The sequence below is a fragment of the Triticum aestivum genome, chromosome 7A, assembly GCF_018294505.1.
Source record: "Triticum aestivum cultivar Chinese Spring chromosome 7A, IWGSC CS RefSeq v2.1, whole genome shotgun sequence".
Lineage (NCBI taxonomy): Eukaryota > Viridiplantae > Streptophyta > Magnoliopsida > Poales > Poaceae > Triticum > Triticum aestivum.
The window spans coordinates 553,641,072-553,661,361 of NC_057812.1; the positions used below are offsets into that span (position 1 = coordinate 553,641,072).

Sequence of the window (20,290 nt, forward strand, 5' to 3'; positions counted from 1 at the left end):
CGCGTGTATGACACAGATCTCAGACATGAATCAGAGCAAAAATCTCCATCTGGGAAGTATCGACCTTTCAACACACGTGCACAGAAAGAATCCGGATCCGTTAGGAAGCGCCAACACTGCCTTCCAAGCAAAGCTTGATTAAAGAGTGTCATGTCACGGGAAACCATGCCGCCAAGATACTTCGGAGTTGACATCCATTTCCAAGATCTCCAATGCATTTGCCTCTTGCCATTCTCCACCCCACCAGAAGTTAGACATTGGGCGTCTCATTCTCTTACATATGGTTATTGGGATCTGGAAGCAACTCATGACATATGTAGGGATGTCCTGAGCAACATATTTTAAAAGAACTTCTTTTCCAGCTCTAGAAAGAGGTTTGTCTGACCAACCATTGATGTGCTTCCATAGCCTGCCAGTGAGGAAATTAGAAGTGCTTGTCAGAGAACGGCCAACAAAGGTTGGCATACCAAGATAGTTAGCTTGCAATGTTTCTTCTTGAACTCCCAAGCAAGCTTTAACTCTTTGTTTTATTTGCTTGTTACAATGTTTGCCAAAGAAAATGGAAGATTTGTTCATATTAATCTTCTCTCCCGACCCATCATAGTGTGTTTGCAAATGTAGCTTTTAGGGCTTCGTTACTTCGGACATCACTTCGAGCAAAGAAAACACCGTCATCTGCAAAAAGTAGATGAGAAACAAAGGGCCCTGATGACCCACAAGTATAGGGGATCTATCGTAGTCCTTTCGATAAGTAAGAGTGTCGAACCCAACGAGGAGCAGAAGGAAATGATAAGCGGTTTCTAGCAAGGTATTCTCTGCAAGTACTGAAATAAGTGGTAACAGATAGTTTTGTGATAAGATAATTTGTAACGAGCAACAAGTAACAAAAGTAAATAAGGTGCAGCAAGGTGGCCCAATCCTTTTTGTAGAAAAGGACAAGCATGGACAAACTCTTGTATGATGTAAAGCGCTCCTGAGGACACATGGGAATATCGTCAAGCTAGTTTTCATCACGTTCATATGATTCGCATTCGGTACTTTGATAATTTGGTATGTGGGTGGACCGGTGCTTGGGTGCTGCCCTTACTTGGACAAGCATCCCACTTATGATTAACCTCTATTGCAAGCATCCGCAACTACAACAGAAGTATTAAGGTAAACCTAACCATAGCATGAGACATATGGATGCAAATCAGCCCCTTACGAAGCAACGCATAAACTAGGGTTTAAGCTTCTGTCACTCTAGCAACCCATCATCTACTTATTACTTCCCAATGCCTTCCTCTAGGCCCAAATAATGGTGAAGTGTCATGTAGTCGACGTTCACATAACACCACTAGAGGAGAGACAACATACATCTCATCAAAATATCGAACGAATACCAAATTCACATGACTACTAATAGCAAGACTTCTCCCATGTCCTCAGGAACAAAAGTAACTACTCACAAAGCATAAACATGTTCATAATCAGAGGGGTATTAATATGCATATAGGATCTGAACATATGATCTTCCACCAATTAAACCAACTAGCATCAACTACAAGGAGTAATTAACACTACTAGCAACCTACTAGCACCAATCCCGGACTTGGAGACAAGAATTGGATACAAGAGATGAACTAGGGTTTTGAGATGAGATGGTGCTGATGAAGATGTTGATGGAGATTGCCCTCTCCCGATGAGAGGAGCGTTGGTGATGACGATGGCGATGATTTCCCCCTCCGGGAGGGAAGTTTCCCCGGCAGAACAGCTCCGCCAGAGCCCTAGATTGGTTCCGCCAAGGTTCCGCCTCGTGGCGGCGGAGTTTCGTCCGAGAAGATGGCTTATGATTTTTTCCCATCGAAAGACTCCATATAGCAGAAGATGGCCACCGGAGGGCCACCAGGGGGCCCACGAGGTAGGGGGCGCGCCAGGGGGTAGGGCGCCCCCCACCCTCGTGGGCAGGGTGTGGCCCCCCTGGTGAAGTTCTTCTCTCAGTATTTTTTATATATTTGGAAAACATCTTCCGTGAAGTTTCAGGACTTTTGGAGCTGTGCAGAATAGGTCTCTAATATTTGCTCCTTTTCCAGCCCAGAATCCCAGCTGCCGGCATTCTCCCTCTTTATGTAAACCCTGTAAAATAAGAGAGAATAGGCATAAGTTTTGTGACATAATGTGTAATAAGAAATCATAATGCATTAAATATCGATATAAAAGCATGATGCAAAATGGACGTATCAACTCCCCCAAGCTTAGACCTCGCTTGTCCTCAAGCGAAAAGCCGAAATCGAAAAATATGTCCACATGTTTAGAGATAGAGGTGTCGATAAAAATAAAATACGGACATGAGGGCATCATGATCTTTCTTAGAACATCAACTTATATAATTCTTGTCATATAATCTTTTATGCTAGAGTAATAATTCAATCACAATATCAAGTATGAATCGTAAACTTCATTGAAAACTAACAAACTATAATCTCAGTCATTGAAGCAATTGCAATTTATCATAACATAGGAAAGAGTCAATGTATAAGAGCTTTTCAGCAAGTCCACATACTCAACTATCATATAGTCTTTCACAATTGCTGACACTCACGCAATACTTATGGGTATGGAGTTTTAATCGGACACAGAGAAAGATAGGGGCTTATAGTTTTGCCTCCCAACGTTTTACCTCAAGGGTAATATCAACAGTAATAGTTCATGAAAACTCACATCCAATTAGCCATATATACCAGGATCTTTCCAACATATTGTGCTTGCCAAAGGATAAAATGTAAAAAGGAAGGGTGAAGATCACCATGACTCTTATGCAATGTAGGAGATAAAAGTAAAAGATAGGCCCTTCGCAGAGGGAAGCAGAGGTTGTCATGCGCTTTTATGGTTGGATGCACAAAATCTTAATGCGAAAGAACGTCACTTTATATTGCCACTTGTGATATGGACCTTTATTATGCAGTCTGTCGCTTTTATTACTTCCATATCACACGATCGTATAAAGCTTATTTCCTCCACACCAATCAATCATACATATTTAGAGAGCAATTTTTATTGCTTGCACCGATGACAACTTACTTGAGGATCTTACTCAATCCATAGGTAGATATGGTGGACTCTTATGGCAAAACTGGTTTAAGGGTATTTGGAAGCACAAGTAGTATCTCTACTTGGTGCAATGAATTTGGCTAGCATGAGGGGGAAAGGCAAGCTCATCATGTTGGAAGATCCAAGACAATATAATTTATCTCAGATGTAAGAAAACATAACCCATTACGTTGTCTTCCTTGTCCAATGTCAACTCTTTAGCATGTCATATTTTAATGAGTGCTCACAATCATAAAAGATGTCCAAGATAGTATATTTATATGTGAAGACCTCTCTTTCTTTATTACTTCCTATTAATTGCAACGATGACCAAAACTGTGTTTGTCAACCCTCAACAACTTTTATTCATCATACTCTTTCTATGTGAGCTCATTACTCTCCATAAGACTCACATGATCTCTTTGTTTCTTTTTATTTCTTTCTCTTTTCTTTTATTCCCTTAGGATCATGGCAAAATAATCAAGCCCTTGACTCAACACTAATCTTTATTATATAGCTCACGGACTCGATTACATAGAAGGATAATAAAGCAAAACTCACGACTAGATCATACTAAGAACTTTTATTCTACTAGATCAAGATATTACCAAAAGGATCGAACTAAGAAAAACTGTAAAGATAAAGTGATGGTGATACGATACCGGGGCACTCCCCCAAGATTGGCAATTGCCAAGTGGAGTGCCCATACCAGATACTCAATTCTTCTTTGTTGGTGGAGACGGTGGTGATTTTGTTGATGGCGTAGGCTTCTTCCTTAATTTGCGTTTGAGGACAGAATTTTGGTCCCTTAGGTCCTCGATCTCCTGTTCCAGGCTCAGTATCTTTTTGCATAGTTCCTGCTTGTTTTCCTGCAAGAGGCGAAAAGGGATGAACTCGATCTTAGGTTTCTTTACTCTATCCCGGAGGCTTGACTTTTTGAACTCCACATGCATGTCCCCAGGTTGAGGTAGTGGGACTTCATCTTCATCTGAGCTCGTCTCCTCCTTTCCCTTGGGTTCATAGTCTTCTTCTTCTTCCATAGTCCAACCACAATGCTCCACATCCCCATAGACCTTAGGATCTGCAAGGTAATCAGCCACATAGCTTTCTCCTTCCGAATCCTGGGACGACATGTTGCTCTGTCTGCAGCAGGATAGCTCAAAACAAAAGCAAGAGATTTTTGCGTGATACGGCAGTCAAAACCCCCGGGAGATTATATAATGAATTTTTACCGACGAAAATACATGCCGTGCACGAAAACGGAGTCCGGAGAGCACACGAGGTGCCCACGAGGTAGGGGGCGCGCCCAGTAGGGTAGGGCGCGCCCTCCACCCTCGTGGAGGCCTTGTGTCCTTTCCGGACTGCTTCTTATTCTAAATATTCCAAAATGGAGAAATATTGCCTTAAAACTGTTTTGGAGTCGGTTTACTTACCGTACCACATACCTATTCCTTTTCGGAGTCTGAAACATTCCGGAAAGTGTCCCTTATGTATTCCTCCGGGGTTACGGTTTCAATAACATTGATTTCAACATGTATGGGATTACCTGAGATATAATGTTTGATTCTTTGACCGTTCACCACCTTCGGATTTGTGCCTTCGAAGTTGTTAATTTTTATGGCACCGGAACGGTAGGCCTCCTCGATAACATAAGGACCTTCCCATTTAGAGAGAAGTTTTCCTGCAAAAAATCTTAACGAGAGTTGTATAGCAATACATAATCACCTACATTAAACTCACGCTTTTGTATCCTTTTTCATGCCATCTTTTAACTTTTTCTTTAAACAACTTGGCATTTTCGTAGGCTTGGGTTCTCCATTCATCAAGTGAGCTAATATCAAATAACCTCTTCTCACCGGCAAGTTTAAAATCATAATTAAGTTCTTTAATAGCCCAATAAGCCTTGTGTTCTAGTTCGAGAGGTAAGTGACATGCTTTTCCATAGACCATTTTATACGGAGACATACCCATAGGATTTTTATATGCAGTTCTATAGGCCCATAATGCATCATCAAGTTTCTTGGACCAATTCTTTCTAGACCTATTAACAGTCTTTTGCAAAATTAATTTGAGTTCTCTATTACTCAATTCTACTTGACCACTAGACTGAGGGTGATAAGGAGATGCAATTCTATGATTAACATCATATTTAGCAAGCATTTTACGGAAAGCACCATGAATAAAATGTGAACCACCATCAGTCATTAAATATCTAGGGACTCCAAATCTTGGAAAAATAACTTCTTTAAGCATTTTAATAGAAGTGTTATGATCAGCACTACTAGTTGGAATAGCTTCTACCCACTTAGTAACGTAATCAACAGCAACTAAAATATGTGTATAACCATTAGAGGAAGGAAAAGGTCCCATATAGTCAAAGCCCCAAACATCAAATGGTTCAATAACAAGTGAATAATTCATAGGCATTTCTTGACGTCTACTAATATTACCAATTCTTTGACATTCATCACAAGATAAGACAAACTTACGGGCATCCTTGAAGAGAGTAGGCCAATAAAAACCAGATTGCAGTACCTTATGTGCAGTTCTATCTCCAGCATGGTGTCCTCCATAAGCTTCGGAGTGACACTTGCGTAGGATCTGTTCCTGTTCATGCTCAGGTACACAACGTCTAATAACACCATCTACTCCTTCTTTATAAAGATGTGGGTCATCCCAAAAGTAATGCCTCAAATCATAGAAGAACTTTTTCTTTTGCTGGTATGTGAAACTAGGTGGTATAAACTTAGCAACAATGTAATTAGCATAATCAGCATACCATGGAGCAGTATGAGAAGCATTTATGACATTTAATTGCTCATCAGGAAAGCTATCATCAATAGGTAGTGGGTCATCAAGCATATTTTCTAACCTAGACAAGTTGTCTGCAACGGGGTTCTCAGCTCCTTTTCTATCAACAATATGCAAATCAAATTCTTGTAGCAAGAGAACCCATCTAATAAGTCTAGGTTTAGCATCTTTCTTTTCCATAAGATATTTAATAGCAGCATGATCAGTGTGAATAGTTACTTTAGAATCAACAATATAAGGTCTAAACTTATCACAAGCAAATACAACCGCTAAGAATTCTTTTTCAGTAGTAGCATAATTTCTTTGAGCATTGTCTAGAGTTTTACTAGCATATTGAATAACATTTAGTTTCTTATCAACTCTTTGCCCTAGAACAACACCTACAGCATAATCACTAGCATCACACATAATTTCAAAGGGTAAATTCCAATCAGGTGGCTGAACAATAGATGCAGAAATCAATGCTTTCTTAAGTATTTCAAATGCTTCTACACAATCATCATCAAAGACAAATGGTATATCTTTTGTAATAAATTAGTCGGAGGCCGAGAATTTTTTGAGAAATCCTTAATGAACCTCCTATAAAAACTGGCATGACAAAGGAAACTTCTTATACCTTTGATGTCCTTGGGACATGGCATCTTTTCAATAGCATCAACCTTGGCTTTATCAACTTCAATACCTCTTTCAGAAACTTTATGCCCCAAGACAATACCTTCATTAACCATAAAGTGGCACTTTTCCCAATTCAAGACAAGATTAGTTTCTTCACATCTCTGCAAAACGCGATCAAGGTTGCTCAAGCAATCATCAAAAGAAGATCCATAGACGGAAAAGTCGTCCATGAAAACCTCACAAATCTTTTCACAAAAGTCAGAGAATATAGCCATCATGCATCTTTGAAAGGTAGCAGGTGCATTACATAAACCAAAAGGCATACGTCTATAAGCAAAAGTACCAAAAGGGCATGTAAAAGTAGTCTTTGATTGATCTTTGGCTGACACAGGTATTTGAGAGAAACCAGAATAACCATCTAGAAAGCAAAAATGTGTATGTTTGGATAATCTTTCTAGCATTTGATCGATAAAAGGTAAGGGGTAATGATCCTTTTTAGTAGCCTTATTTAATTTGCGGAAATCAATTACCATCCTATAACCTGTAATAATTCTTTGAGGAATCAATTCATCTTTATCATTAGGAACAACAGTAATACCTCCCTTCTTAGGGACACAATGGACAGGGCTTACCCACTGACTATCAGCAACGGGATAAATTATACCTGCCTCAAGGAGCTTTAGTATCTCCTTTCTTACCACTTCTTTCATTTTAGGATTCAGCCGGCGTTGATGATCACGAACTGGTTTAGCATCTTCTTCCAAATTAATTTTATGTTGACATAGAGTGGGACTAATGCCCTTAAGATCATCAAGAGTATACCCAATAGCAGCACGGTGCTTCTTCAGAGTTTTCAATAATCTCTCTTCCTCATGCTCTGAAAGGTTAGCACTAATAATAACAGGATATATCTTTTTCTCATCAAGATAAGCATATTTAAGAGTATCAGGTAACGGTTTAAGCTCAAACACGGGATCACCCTTGGGTGGAGGAGGATCCCCTAGGATTTCAACAGGTAAATTGTTTTTCAGAATAGGTTCCTGTTTAAAGAATACTTCATCTAATTCCCTTCTTTCATTCATAAACATATCATTTTCATGGTCTAGCAAGTATTGTTCTAAAGGATCACTAGGAGGTACGGCAATAGAAGCAAGACCAATAATTTCATCCTTACTAGGTAATTCTTCTTCACGGTGTTGTCTACTAAATTTAGAAAATTAAATTCATGAGTCATATCATCTAAACCGATAGTAACAACATCTCTTTTGCAATCTATGGTAGCATTAACAGTATTTAAGAAGGGTCTACCAAATATAATGGGACAAAAGCTATCTTGTGGGGAACCAAGAACAAGAAAATCAGCAGGATATTTAGTTTTCCCACACAAGACTTCAACATCTCTAACAATTCCCATTGGTGAAATAGTATCTCTATTGGCAAGTTTAATTGTGACATCAATATCTTCTAACTCAGCAGGTGCAATATCATGCATAATTTCTTGTATAAGGCTAATAGGTATTGCACTAGCACTAGCACCCATATCACATAAGCCATGATAACAATGATCTCCTATTTTAACAGAAATAACAGGCATGCCTACCACAGGTCTAGGTTTATCTTTATCACGGGGTTTAGCAATTCTAGCAGTTTCATCACAGAAATAAATAACATGCCCATCTATATTATCAGACAAGAGATCTTTAACAATAGCAATATTAGGTTCAACTTTAACTTGCTCAGGAGGTGTATATGTTTTAATATTGCTTTTACGAACCACAGTTGAAGCTTTAGCATGATCCTTTATCCTAACAGGGAAAGGTGGTTTCTCAACATAAGAAGTAGGAACAATAGGATCATTATAAGTGATAGTCTTTTCTTCAACTTTAATAGGTGCAGCTACTTTTACTTCTATGGGAGGATGATATTTAAACCACTTCTCCTTGGGGAGATCAACATAAGCAGCAAAAGATTCACAGAAAGAAGCTACTATCTCAGAGTCAAGTCCATATTTAGTGCTAAATTTACGAAAAATATCGGTATCCATAAAAGATTTAACACAATCAAAACTAGGTGTCATACCTGACTCCTTACCATTGTCGAGGTCCCAATCTTCAGAGTTGTGTTTAATTCTTTCCAATAAATCCCATTTTAATTCAATAGTCTTCATCATAAAAGAGCCAGCACAAGAAGTATCAAGCATGGTGCGATTGTTACCAGAAAGCCGAGCATAAAATTTTTGAATAATCATTTCTCTTGAGAGCTCATGATTGGGGCATAAATATAACATTGATTTAAGCCTCCCCCAAGCTTGAGCGATGCTTTCTCCTTCGCGAGGCCAAAAATTATAAATATAATTGCGATCACGATGAACAAGATGCATAGGATAGAACTTCTGATGAAATTCCAATTTCAATTGTTTGTAATTCCAAGACCCCATATCATCACATAGCCTATACCCATGTCGATGCATCTCCCCTCAAAGATAAAGGGAAGACCTTCTTCTTAACAACATCTCCGGGTACACCTGCAAGCTTAAATAATCCACAAACTTCATCCACATATATCAGATGTTCATCAGGATGTTTTGTTCCATCTCCTAAAAAGGATTAGCTAGCAGTTTTTCTATCATGCCCGAAGGAACTTCAAAGGAACCATTTTCATTTTCAGTAGGTTCGGTAGGTTGAGGAGCAACTCTTTGCTCTACTGGTCGGGGTGAAGATACCCCGAACAAGCCCCTCAGAGGATTACTTTCCATAGTAACAAGTGACAGTAAATTTCAGCACACTATATAAATTTTCCTTACCAAATTCCACCTACCAAAGGCGCTTCACTCCCCGGCAACGGCGCCAGAAAAAGAGTCTTGATGACCCACAAGTATAGGGGATCTATCGTAGTCCTTTCGATAAGTAAGAGTGTCGAACCCAACGAGGAGCAGAAGGAAATGATAAGCGGTTTCCAGCAAGGTATTCTCTGCAAGTACTGAAATAAGTGGTAACAGATAGTTTTGTGATAGGATAATTTGTAATGAGCAACAAGTAACAAAAGTAAATAAGGTGCAGCAAGGTGGCCCAATCCTTTTTGTAGCAAAGGACAAGCCTGGACAAACTCTTATATGATGTAAAGCGCTCCCGAGGACACATGGGAATATCGTCAAGCTAGTTTTCATCACGTTCATATGATTCGCGTTCGGTACTTTGATAATTTGGTATGTGGGTGGACCGGTGCTTGGGTGCTGCCCTTACTTGGACAAGCATCCCACTTATGATTAACCTCCATTGCAAGCATCCGCAAATACAACAAAAGTATTAAGGTAAACCTAACCATAGCATGAAACATATGGATCCAAATCAGCCCCTTACGAAGCAACGCATAAACTAGGGTTTAAGCTTCTGTCACTCTAGCAACCCATCATCTACTTATTACTTCCCAATGCCTTCCTCTAGGCCCAAATAATGGTGAAGTGTCATGTAGTCGACGTTCACATAACACCACTAGAGGAGAGACAACATACATCTCATCAAAATATCGAACGAATACCAAATTCACATGACTACTAATAGCAAGACTTCTCCCATGTCCTCAGGAACAAAAGTAACTACTCACAAAGCATAAACATGTTCATAATCAGAGGGGTATTAATATGCATATAGGATCTGAACATATGATCTTCCACCAATTAAACCAACTAACATCAACTACAAGGAGTAATTAACACTACTAGCAACCTACTAGCACCAATCCCGGACTTGGAGACAAGAACTGGATACAAGAGATGAACTAGGGTTTTGAGATGAGATGGTGCTGATGAAGATGTTGATGGAGATTGCCCTCTCCCGATGAGAGGAGCGTTGGTGATGACGATGGCGATGATTTCCCCGACAGAACAGCTCCGCCAGAGCCCTAGATTGGTTCCGCCAAGGTTCCGCCTCGTGGCGGCGGAGTTTCGTCCGAGAAGATGGCTTATGATTTTTTCCCATCGAAAGACTCCATATAGCAGAAGATGGCCACCGGAGGGCCACCAGGGGGCCCACGAGGTAGGGGGCGTGCCCAGAGGGGTAGGGCGCGCCCCCACCCTCGTGGACAGGGTGTGGCCCCCTGGTGAAGTTCTTACTCTCAGTATTTTTTATATATTCGGAAAACATCTTCCGTGAAGTTTCAGGACTTTTGGAGCTGTGCAGAATAGGTCTTTAATATTTGCTTCTTTTCCAGCTCAGAATCCCAGCTGCCGGCATTCTCCCTCTTTATGTAAACCTTGTAAAATAAGAGAGAATACGCATAAGTATTGTGACATAATGTGTAATAATAGCCCATAATGCAATAAATATTGATATAAAAGCATGATGCAAAATGGACGTATCAGGCCCTTTCTACCATTGCGAATGTCACATAAAACCCCATCTTTCTATTATCGTTGAAGCACACATGATAGGCCCTCCGTGCAAAGGAGAAAGAGGTATGGACGGATGGATCCCCTTGTCTTATACCACGTGATGGAACAAAGGGATTTGTGTAGTCTCCATTAACCCGGACATCATATCAAATAGAGGTAACACATCTCATCACTGTCGCGACTCAATAGGGAACAAAACCCAACTTCAATAGGATGCCCTCCAAGTAGCACCATTCCACCCAGTCATATGCCTTCATCATATCAAATTTTAGAGCAAAGTGTGGAGTTTTGATCCGTTGCTTGCGGATGTTCTGAAGTCACTCATATGCAATAAGCACGTTGTCAGTAATCGGCCGCCCGGGAACAAAAGCACTTTGTTGCTCTAACACTATCTCTGGCAAGAAAAGCTTGAGCCTGTTAGCAAGAACTTTAGATGCTATTTTGCAAATGACATTGCAAAGGCTAATTGGATGAAAATTTGTCAATGTTCCAGGACTACGGACTTTAGGAATTAGAACAATTATCGAATCACAAGAACCTTCAGGCATTTCAGCCCCTGTCAAGAAACCTCGCACGACGGAACAAACATCTGTTTGCAAATGATCCCAATGATTCTGGTAAAAGAGTGCCGGAAAGCCATTTGGACCTGGTGCCTTGGTCTGCCCCATTTGAAGGCAGAAGCTTTGGCTCTAAGGTTCGGATTATCTCTCGCACATAAGGCGGGTTGCAATCGCCTTGACATTAATTCTGACAATACGAAAGTCATTGATACCATGAAGAATGGAGGACGTTCAGCAGGAGCAGCGGCGACAATTTTTGATGATTGTTATTTTTAGCATATGGTTTTCCTCTCACTAGGTTTGAGCATTGTAATAGGGAAGCGAATAAGGTAGCTCATGAACTTGCCAGATTAGCTAGATTTTCTGAGACAAGGGGTTGGATTGAGGAGCCTTTAGTCGAGATTGTACAATCTCTAATAGACGATGTAACCGTTATTTCTAATTAATAAAGGTGGTTATTTAAAAAAATGGATTTCACCGGAATTGGATAATTCCAATTTATTGAGTCAAAGGTCTTCGCAGAAAAAAGAATCTTAGGATTCAAATCCTCCAAAAGTTCTACGAATATCTTGTAATCCAAAGAAACCCCATATGCAAGGAAACATTCTTACACATACTCCGCCAGAGCCCTATAAGGTGTATTGATTTCCGTGCAAATCAACCATTTGAATGTTTGATCAAGACTATAGAATAAAATAACAACATCCGCAATACCTAATAGATAAAATATGAAACTACTTTTCTTGATGGATCCAATGATATGAATTTTGTATTGTAAATATTGATATATTTTTATAAAAGCTCAGCCAAACATGCACTCGTTATTGATCTATTGATCTACGTTATTCTTCATCTGCGGTGATTGCTGTTCTGGTGCGCTGGTCCTATGGGGCCTTAGCATGACGACTTCCCGACTGTCTACTACAACAAGTTGTGCCCGACTCTGATGATGGAGGGGCGATGACGGCGACGCGCCTTAGTGCTTGTAGTCATCGCTAGGTGGTTTACGGATCTGGATGTAATTTTTTATTATTTTTGGTGTTCGTTGTACTGCCATGATTGAAGATGAATAGATCGAAAGATTTCTCGCAAAAAAAAACATGCACTCGTTTGACGTTTGGAAAAAACAAATACACCTTATACTCCATAAAGGAACGGAGGGAGTATATTGTACTACAGATTTTGATGATAATCTATAAATAACAAAGCGCATACGTAATATGCTTTTTTCAAACAAAGGATATGCCATTGGACTTTGGTGCAGGTTCTTGCACAGTGGAGGGTGCTCCAATTCGTAGGAGGACATGGGAAAGGTCCGCACGGGTAGCCCATACCCATCCAGCGACGCTCATACGGGTAGGGTACCCTACCCGTAGGGCTGAAACCCACACGTGCATTCCCTTCCCTTCCACCCCTCCTTCCCCTCCTTTCCCTCTCCCTTCGATTCCGACTCGATTCTATTCCATTCCCCAAACCAACCCACCACCACCACCTCCCCCTCCTCCCCCCATTCCGCCTCGCCGCCGCCGTCGCCATGCCCGGCGCGGCGGCCCACGCGGTGGAACCCCGCGGCACCGCCGCACCCCCTCCCCCCGTGGCCGCCGCGGCGACGGCTGCGGCGGCGGCGGCGCCAGCGGCGGCCGCAGGGGGGCCGTGCGAGCCGGTGCGCAAGGCGGGCCCCGTGACCATGGAGCACGTGCTGCTGGCGCTCCACGAGACGGAGGAGGAGCGGGAGGCGCGGATCCGGGACATGTTCGACTTCTTCGACACGTCCGGGAGGGGCCAGCTCGACTACGCGCAGATCGAGGCCGGCCTCGCCGCGCTGCAGGTCCCCGCCGAGTGCAAGTACGCGCGGGAGCTGCTCCGCGCCTGCGACCGCGACCGCGACGGCCGCGTCGGCTACGACGACTTCAGGCGCTACATGGACGACAAGGAGCTCGAGCTCTACCGCATCTTCCAGGCCATCGACGTCGAGCACAACGGCTGCATCCTCCCCGAGGAGCTCTGGGACGCCCTCGTCAAGGCTGGTATGTTGTAGCCTCACCCCCACCCCCCGCCTGTACAGCTACCGACCTCCTCAATACAATCGCCCCTGCTGTGTGGTCACACGCTGGTTGCAGTGGCATCTTAATTGTAAATTATGACGCGTTGTGCGAAATGCAGTCTCTGTAGCATATTTCTGCCTGGTTGTTGTTGGATGCTTGCAACAAGCAAATCAGTAGCCAACCCGTTGGAGTGTAGCCCTTTTTTACTTCTTGGGGATTTACTCTGTGAGCAGATGTATGTCACTGTTGTCATGTCTGGACATTAGAAGGGTCCTTTGCGATTGACTAGATAGTATAGATACTGGTGCCAATTATGTTCAATCACACTTTTAGTTGGTGTATGTCTGTTTTCACAGAATGGTGAGTCTCGGTAGGCCCTGAGGGCCAGAACTGGCCTTATTGTAATGTCTGAGCAGTGGAGAAACTGAGCTCTAGGAGGTACCTTGGCTATTTGGCAAAATACAAGATGATCGAGTAATACATTAAATTTGTTAAGCATGTAAGCTTATTATTTCTCGATGGAAATGTAATTTAACCTCTCAGATTAGGAACATCAATTTTAACCAGTGTGTTACCACTAGCAAATTGAGAGTACATAAAATGTCAACCTGACTTTAGAGTTTAGTTTGTATTAACATGACGAAATGCAGCTCAGCAATAATACCATAACCATCACGTAAGTGTTCATGTTGATGCACAGTTGGGGATGAACTTAATGCTGTTGTCTTGCTCCTGCAAAAAGATTTGTAGTGTACGAAACATGTTGTTTAAGTTAGGCACTTAGGCATCAATTTATATATCTTTCTTGTTGTAGGATACCTCGGTTTGTCAAGCTACTAAACAAAACTGGCCAGAACCCAAAATGCCCACTTGGGATATTGGATCCGTAAATCACTTAAGATGCAGTAAGCAAAAGGGCAATGTACCTGAGTGCTTAGCATTTGTTTGGTGCAAAATAAAATAAAAATATCACTCCAATAGCACCACTGAAGTTTTGAATTTTGAAGAAACTTTAGAACAGAATTGTACACTACTAATTCCATCAAAAAGCTGAACACCAACACGGCAACACATTTCATCTATAGATTAATTTGCAACGGTTCATAACATATGTAGCACATTCGATACATTTGAAGTCCAACCTATTTCTTTACCATACATGAGCACTGAAGGCTTACATTGCTTGTTGACTGCTAAGAATTGGCTGAATCTTTAGAGTTAGAAATACTATACCACTAGTATTTAATAGGCCCACTGTTTGGTCTATGATCAGTTGGCAAATTGTTTGTTCTCTGTTTTTCTGTCATATACCGTGCCATGCTGGAACATGTGTGTTTTGGACCTTGGAACTTCAATTTCACTGCACCTTATGTTGATTGAAGTGCTTTTTTTTGGGTCTGTGCCTTGCCTTGGTACCTAGTCGTGTTCTGTAGACTCAATTACATGGTGGTGTATTGTAGCTTTCCAGTAAAATAATTGTGCAGTGATGTATGACAGTGCAGGTCTTGTTAGCTTTCCCAATTACTCCCTCTGTTCCAAATTATATAAGATGTTTTAGATATTTCAATATGGACTATATACGTACTGAAATGAGTGAACAAACACAGTAAAACGCGCCTATGTACATCCGATTCAGAAAAAAGTTAGAACATCTTTTAGGCCTCCTTTGGTTTAGAGGAATTTCATACGAATTCTAGAGGATAGGATTCTTATAGGATTTTTTCCTTTAGAGCCCTTTGGTTCATAGGAATGGATTCCTATTCCTACATAGGATTGGTTCCTATCCTCCACATTTCATAGGAAAATAAAAAAGAGCCTAGACTCAATGGAAAAATTCCTTTGGTGTCAACCAAATAACATCTTGTTTCCTATTTCTACTCATAGGATTTGAGATACATGTTATCTCATTTCCTACAAGATTCCTATTCCTATGATAATCCTATCCTATGAACCAAAAGAGGCCTTAATAGTGAAGGGAGGGAGTAACTAATATGAGCATATAACTTGCTGCATAATGTCAATAGCCATGAAGGCATCATGTTTTCTCATAGTTTGGCTGTTTTATGCTATAGAACACTGCTAAAATTTTGCCAATGCTTTCAAGTTCATCGTGGTTTACAGTTAAGTCGATTTCTTGTTCTAAACTTTTAACACCACTTTCTAAACGAGTTGAAATTGAACACATGAAAATAGCTGCTACAACTAATATTGATGGTTTATTTCCAACCACTCACATATTCAGTCACATGATATTCTACCAGATGTAGGTGTTGATAAGTCATAGTTTAGATCATTTAAATAATTGTGTGGCCCTAAATCCTCTCTTATCAAACAGTTCCACGTTACCACTAAAAATGACTATGAACACCTGATATTGTCATTTGGCATGCTCTCCTGCATTAAAGTGCATAATAATCCAGCACGAACGTATAGCTTATACTGGGTGTGCGTAATCGGCGTACCATCTCATGCTTCGACTAGATATACACTATTATAGTTTGGTTCTGCCCAATATGTGGAACATGTTTTTTTCCTGATTATGGGTATTCTTTAATTATGTGGTCATTCATTGGTATTGGAACAAACATGCATGCATGCAGCCTCAAATCCTATCCATTTCTTTAGACATCACGTTATTGCTGATGCCGAAAACTTGGACAGTTAATAACCGCTACCCTATCGTTTATTCACCTTGATCTTCACCTTGTCCAAGGGAGCAATCCTCTCCTGCTTGTTGGTGCAATTAGTACAACAGCCAACGCGGCTGCAGCTTAGCTAGGCAGTCCCAAGATTATATACCTTGTTACTAAACATTGCATGGCATAGGCAACTAAAATCAGATGTATCAAAAACACTCTCCAGGGAGGAATCCTATCCTGCTTGTTGGTGCAATTTCTACGGCAGCCAACACGGCTGCAGCTTAGCTAGGCAGTCCGAAGATTATATACCTCATTGCTAAACAGTGCATGACATAGGCAACTAAAACCAGATGCGTCAAAAACACTGATACGTGGCTGGAACATCGTATCCGTATCGACATGTTGGATACGTACCAGCCGAGTATCCCCCGATATAGCATTAAAGCAATCAATTTTAATTCCCGATACTTGTGGGATACTTACAGAATATGTTGTAGGTACCTCCAGCCTATCATCATCCCATTAAGGGCAGCATGACCCTAGTTATCCCGACCCGATGCCCCCTTCTGTCCACTCCCCCTGATCCAATCTTTCTCCTAGGTCCCGATATAGACGACGTGGCCACAGTTGCGCCACCAGATGCAGCAGCCGGCGGCAAGGCAGTGGTTGGCTCAGGGGTCCTGCATTAGCAGCTCGCCGGCAGCAAAGCTTGCTTCACTCTCTCCTCTTTCTCCCTATCCCTCCCTGTTGGCGGCTACCTCCTGGAGCATGCAAACAGCTCGCCGGCAGCAGCTCGAGCAGGTGGTGGGCTAGAGCCCCACTATTTATCACTATTTTTTTAAATAGTCAGACGTATCCTTGTATTGGTGCTTTTCGGAAATGCCGCATTCCTGTATCCATATTGTTGCAAATTAGCTCACTTAACTAGAGCAATGTACAGCCTAGGAAGCGTGCTCAGACGTTGGGCGTTGCCTAATTCGAAAATATGGTGAAGCGTCATATTCTTTATCTGACTGCTAGCATGGTGTTCTGTAGAGATACATGCGAGTTAGCCAATGAATTTCCTAAGTGAATTCCTTGATACTGAAATGAAATGACGAAATACAGCTTAGGTAGACTATTATAGTTACGAGCTATACTTGGCATGGATGTCTTTGCAGGAAAAAATGCCTCCCGATATGCTAGAGAAATAGGTTAAAATGGTTATATTGGCTAGCTGCTAGCTATATATGCCTTGGTCATTTGACGTGGGATTTTTGTATATATTGAAGGTTATGTTAAGCTGGTTTTGTTTTCCATTAAGTTACAGAGCAACTTATATTTGATTGATAGTTCTTCATTCAGACTGTATCACCAAAGAACTAGCTATGGACAGGGGTGCGTGGAAGCTTGCTATCCATGTGCCAGAGCCATGAGTTGGTCGCGAGATCTTATGGGTTTCACCTCTAGCCTACCCCAACTTGTTTGGGACTAAAGGCTTTGTTGTTCCAATATCAACTAAGACTAACTAGTGTCTCCTCTGTAGTGTCTCGGTTAAATTCAAATTGACTCCTGCATAGTGTCAAGCTTGTAGGAAATTTGCATATCTTATTCTTGAACCTCATTGCTATCTTATTAGGTTACCAATCTTCTGCCCCCAAAAAAGTGTGGGCTCTGTCTATATATTATGAAGCGCTAACATAGTTTGCTTGGATCTCCTTGAACTCTGGTTATTTAGGGCTTTCATCTTTTTTGCATCCATAATATAACTTACAAGCGATGTCAGTTTGTTGTTTGCAGGTATAGAGATTGATGATGAGGAGCTTGCACGATTTGTTGAGCATGTGGACAAGGACAACAATGGAATTATTACTTTTGAAGAATGGAGGGATTTTCTTATGCTTTATCCCAATGAAGCAACAATCGAGAACATTTATCATCACTGGGAAAGAGTTTGCCTTGTAGATATAGGTGAACAGGCTGCTATACCAGAAGGCTTAAGTAAGCATGTCAGCGCAAGCAAATATCTGATAGCAGGAGGCATTGCTGGCGCAGCATCTCGTACTGCAACGGCACCTCTTGATCGTCTTAAAGTGATCATGCAAGTGCAAACAACACGTACTACCGTCACACATGCAGTTAAGGATATATTTATCCGGGGTGGTCTATTGGGATTTTTTAGAGGTAACGGTTTGAATGTTGTAAAAGTTGCTCCAGAAAGTGCAATAAGGTTTTATGCGTACGAGACATTGAAAGAGTATATTATGAACAGCAAAGGAGAAAATAAGAGTGCAGTTGGTGCTTCTGAACGCCTCGTTGCTGGTGGTTTGGCTGGTGCAATAGCACAAACAGCAATTTATCCCATAGATTTAGTAAAGACAAGGCTGCAGACTTTCTCTTGCGAGAGTGGTAAAGTTCCTAGTCTTGGTACATTATCAAGGGATATATTGAAGCATGAAGGGCCTCGAGCATTCTATAGAGGTCTTGTTCCATCTTTGCTTGGTATTGTCCCTTACGCTGGAATTGATCTTGCTGTATACGAGACTTTGAAAGATGCCTCCAGGACATATATCATAAAGGACACCGGTAAGCTCTTGCTTATAATTTGTTGGCATTTCCAACCTTTTTCTTTCCAATTTATTTTCCTTGATTCTTGGTTATTATAATAATGTAGAACCTGGTCCTCTAGTACAATTGGGTTGTGGCACTGTCTCTGGAGCTCTGGGAGCAACATGTGTTTACCCTTTACAGGTTATTAGAACAAGGTAAGAATTCAGAATTGTGAAACTGTATATATATACATAAAAGTCTATGTCTATCTCAACTGTATTTGAAATATTTGTAGACTGCAAGCTCAACAAGCCAATTCAGAGGCTGCATATAAAGGAATGTCTGATGTGTTCTGGAGAACCCTACGGCACGAAGGCGTTTCTGGATTCTACAAAGGAATCCTACCGAATCTCCTTAAAGTGGTGCCTGCTGCAAGTATTACCTATCTAGTTTATGAGGCGATGAAGAAAAATCTGTCTCTTGATTAAATTCTGGAATTGTTTTGCAAATCGGCCATTATTATTGGCATGGCTGACTGTAGAGATAATGACGACACATGAATTTACTGGTTAAAGAGCTCCTTTTTTTGACGCGAAAGATGGTGCCTTCAGGATAGAACTGAAAGCTATTGCTATCCTACTTGTTAAATGAAAACAAAGAGATTATCATGAGATCATCAAGGCTGTCACACTGGCATACTGGTAACGGTTCCTTCTTGTCAAGTTGTATTGCAGCTATCAGTTATACTTCATAGGCCCCTTTTGTCTTCTCATGACAGCTCCTGTGCATACACAACTACCTACTGCTGCACACATTTGACAATTAGTAACAGTACTGAAGTACTTAGGATGTTGTGATCCATAGCTCATTTCTTGGCAACTAATCATAATAAAGTATTTAGGAGTTTCTTAAGCTGATAATGAACAATCAAAAAGCTTGTAATTGATGGCCACTTTCAATCTTGGTACTTAGATTATGTGTACATTTTCTTTTGTCATGTACAGAGCACCAGGGAATATTGTTAGCAGCCATTGTGCACAGTTTGATAATGTGAATGTGAAGAACGACATGCCATGATTCTGTTAGAAGTGGCATGGACTCTTAAATAACAAGTTTGGCATACATGACACATATATTGTCATCTAGCACAGCTGAATACATGGTTCCATGAATAGATCACGATAATGACTAAACAGTTAAAGGACTATTTCTTTACGAATACTGTAGGTTTTGTACTCACAGTTTCACAAATTTCCACTGTGTCCTATGTCCTTACCTCGCCCGGTGACCTTCATCCCATTGTCAGCACTCAGCAGGCTTTGGCTTTGTATAAGGGTTTTGTGAAACCCTATGACCATATAAGTGCTTCTCCCTCTGTCCCATATGAATTGTCGCTCAAACAGATGCATCTATACTACATCTGTTTGAGCGACAATTAATACAAGAAACCTGGGGTTATTTGTGACCACAAAATCAAGTTTCATGTAATTAAATTAATATATTAACTAGTTAAGTTGTAGTATCGCATTTGTATACAAAGAAATATTGTGCCTGTATAAGATGGTTACTTAAAGAGCAAACAGACCATCTCCCATGGAGAGCAATGCTAATGGGCAAAATCAGAATGAATTT

General features: G+C 41.0%; 1 protein-coding gene across 1 annotated transcript; it reads left to right on the top strand.

Annotated features, from left to right (window-relative positions):
• Positions 1–12,902: 12,902 nt before the first annotated feature.
• Positions 12,903–19,334, top strand: LOC123148176 (calcium-dependent mitochondrial ATP-magnesium/phosphate carrier protein 2). Its single transcript, XM_044567542.1, has 4 exons — positions 12,903–13,472; positions 17,909–18,694; positions 18,783–18,873; positions 18,954–19,334. The coding sequence occupies exons 1-4, from the start codon at positions 12,980–12,982 to the stop codon at positions 19,144–19,146; spliced, it is 1,563 nt and encodes a 520-aa protein (XP_044423477.1). The 5' UTR covers positions 12,903–12,979; the 3' UTR covers positions 19,147–19,334.
• Positions 19,335–20,290: the final 956 nt, after the last annotated feature.

Excerpts from the sequence above, each read along its gene's own strand:
- LOC123148176 (XM_044567542.1), top strand. The coding sequence starts at position 12,980 with ATGCCCGGCGCGGCGGCCCACGCGGTGGAACCCCGCGGCACCGCCGCA. Across the intron at positions 18,695-18,782 it reads ATATATCATAAAGGACACCG|AACCTGGTCCTCTAGTACAA; the intron begins GTAAGCTCTTGC and ends ATAATAATGTAG. Across the intron at positions 18,874-18,953 it reads TTACAGGTTATTAGAACAAG|ACTGCAAGCTCAACAAGCCA; the intron begins GTAAGAATTCAG and ends AAATATTTGTAG.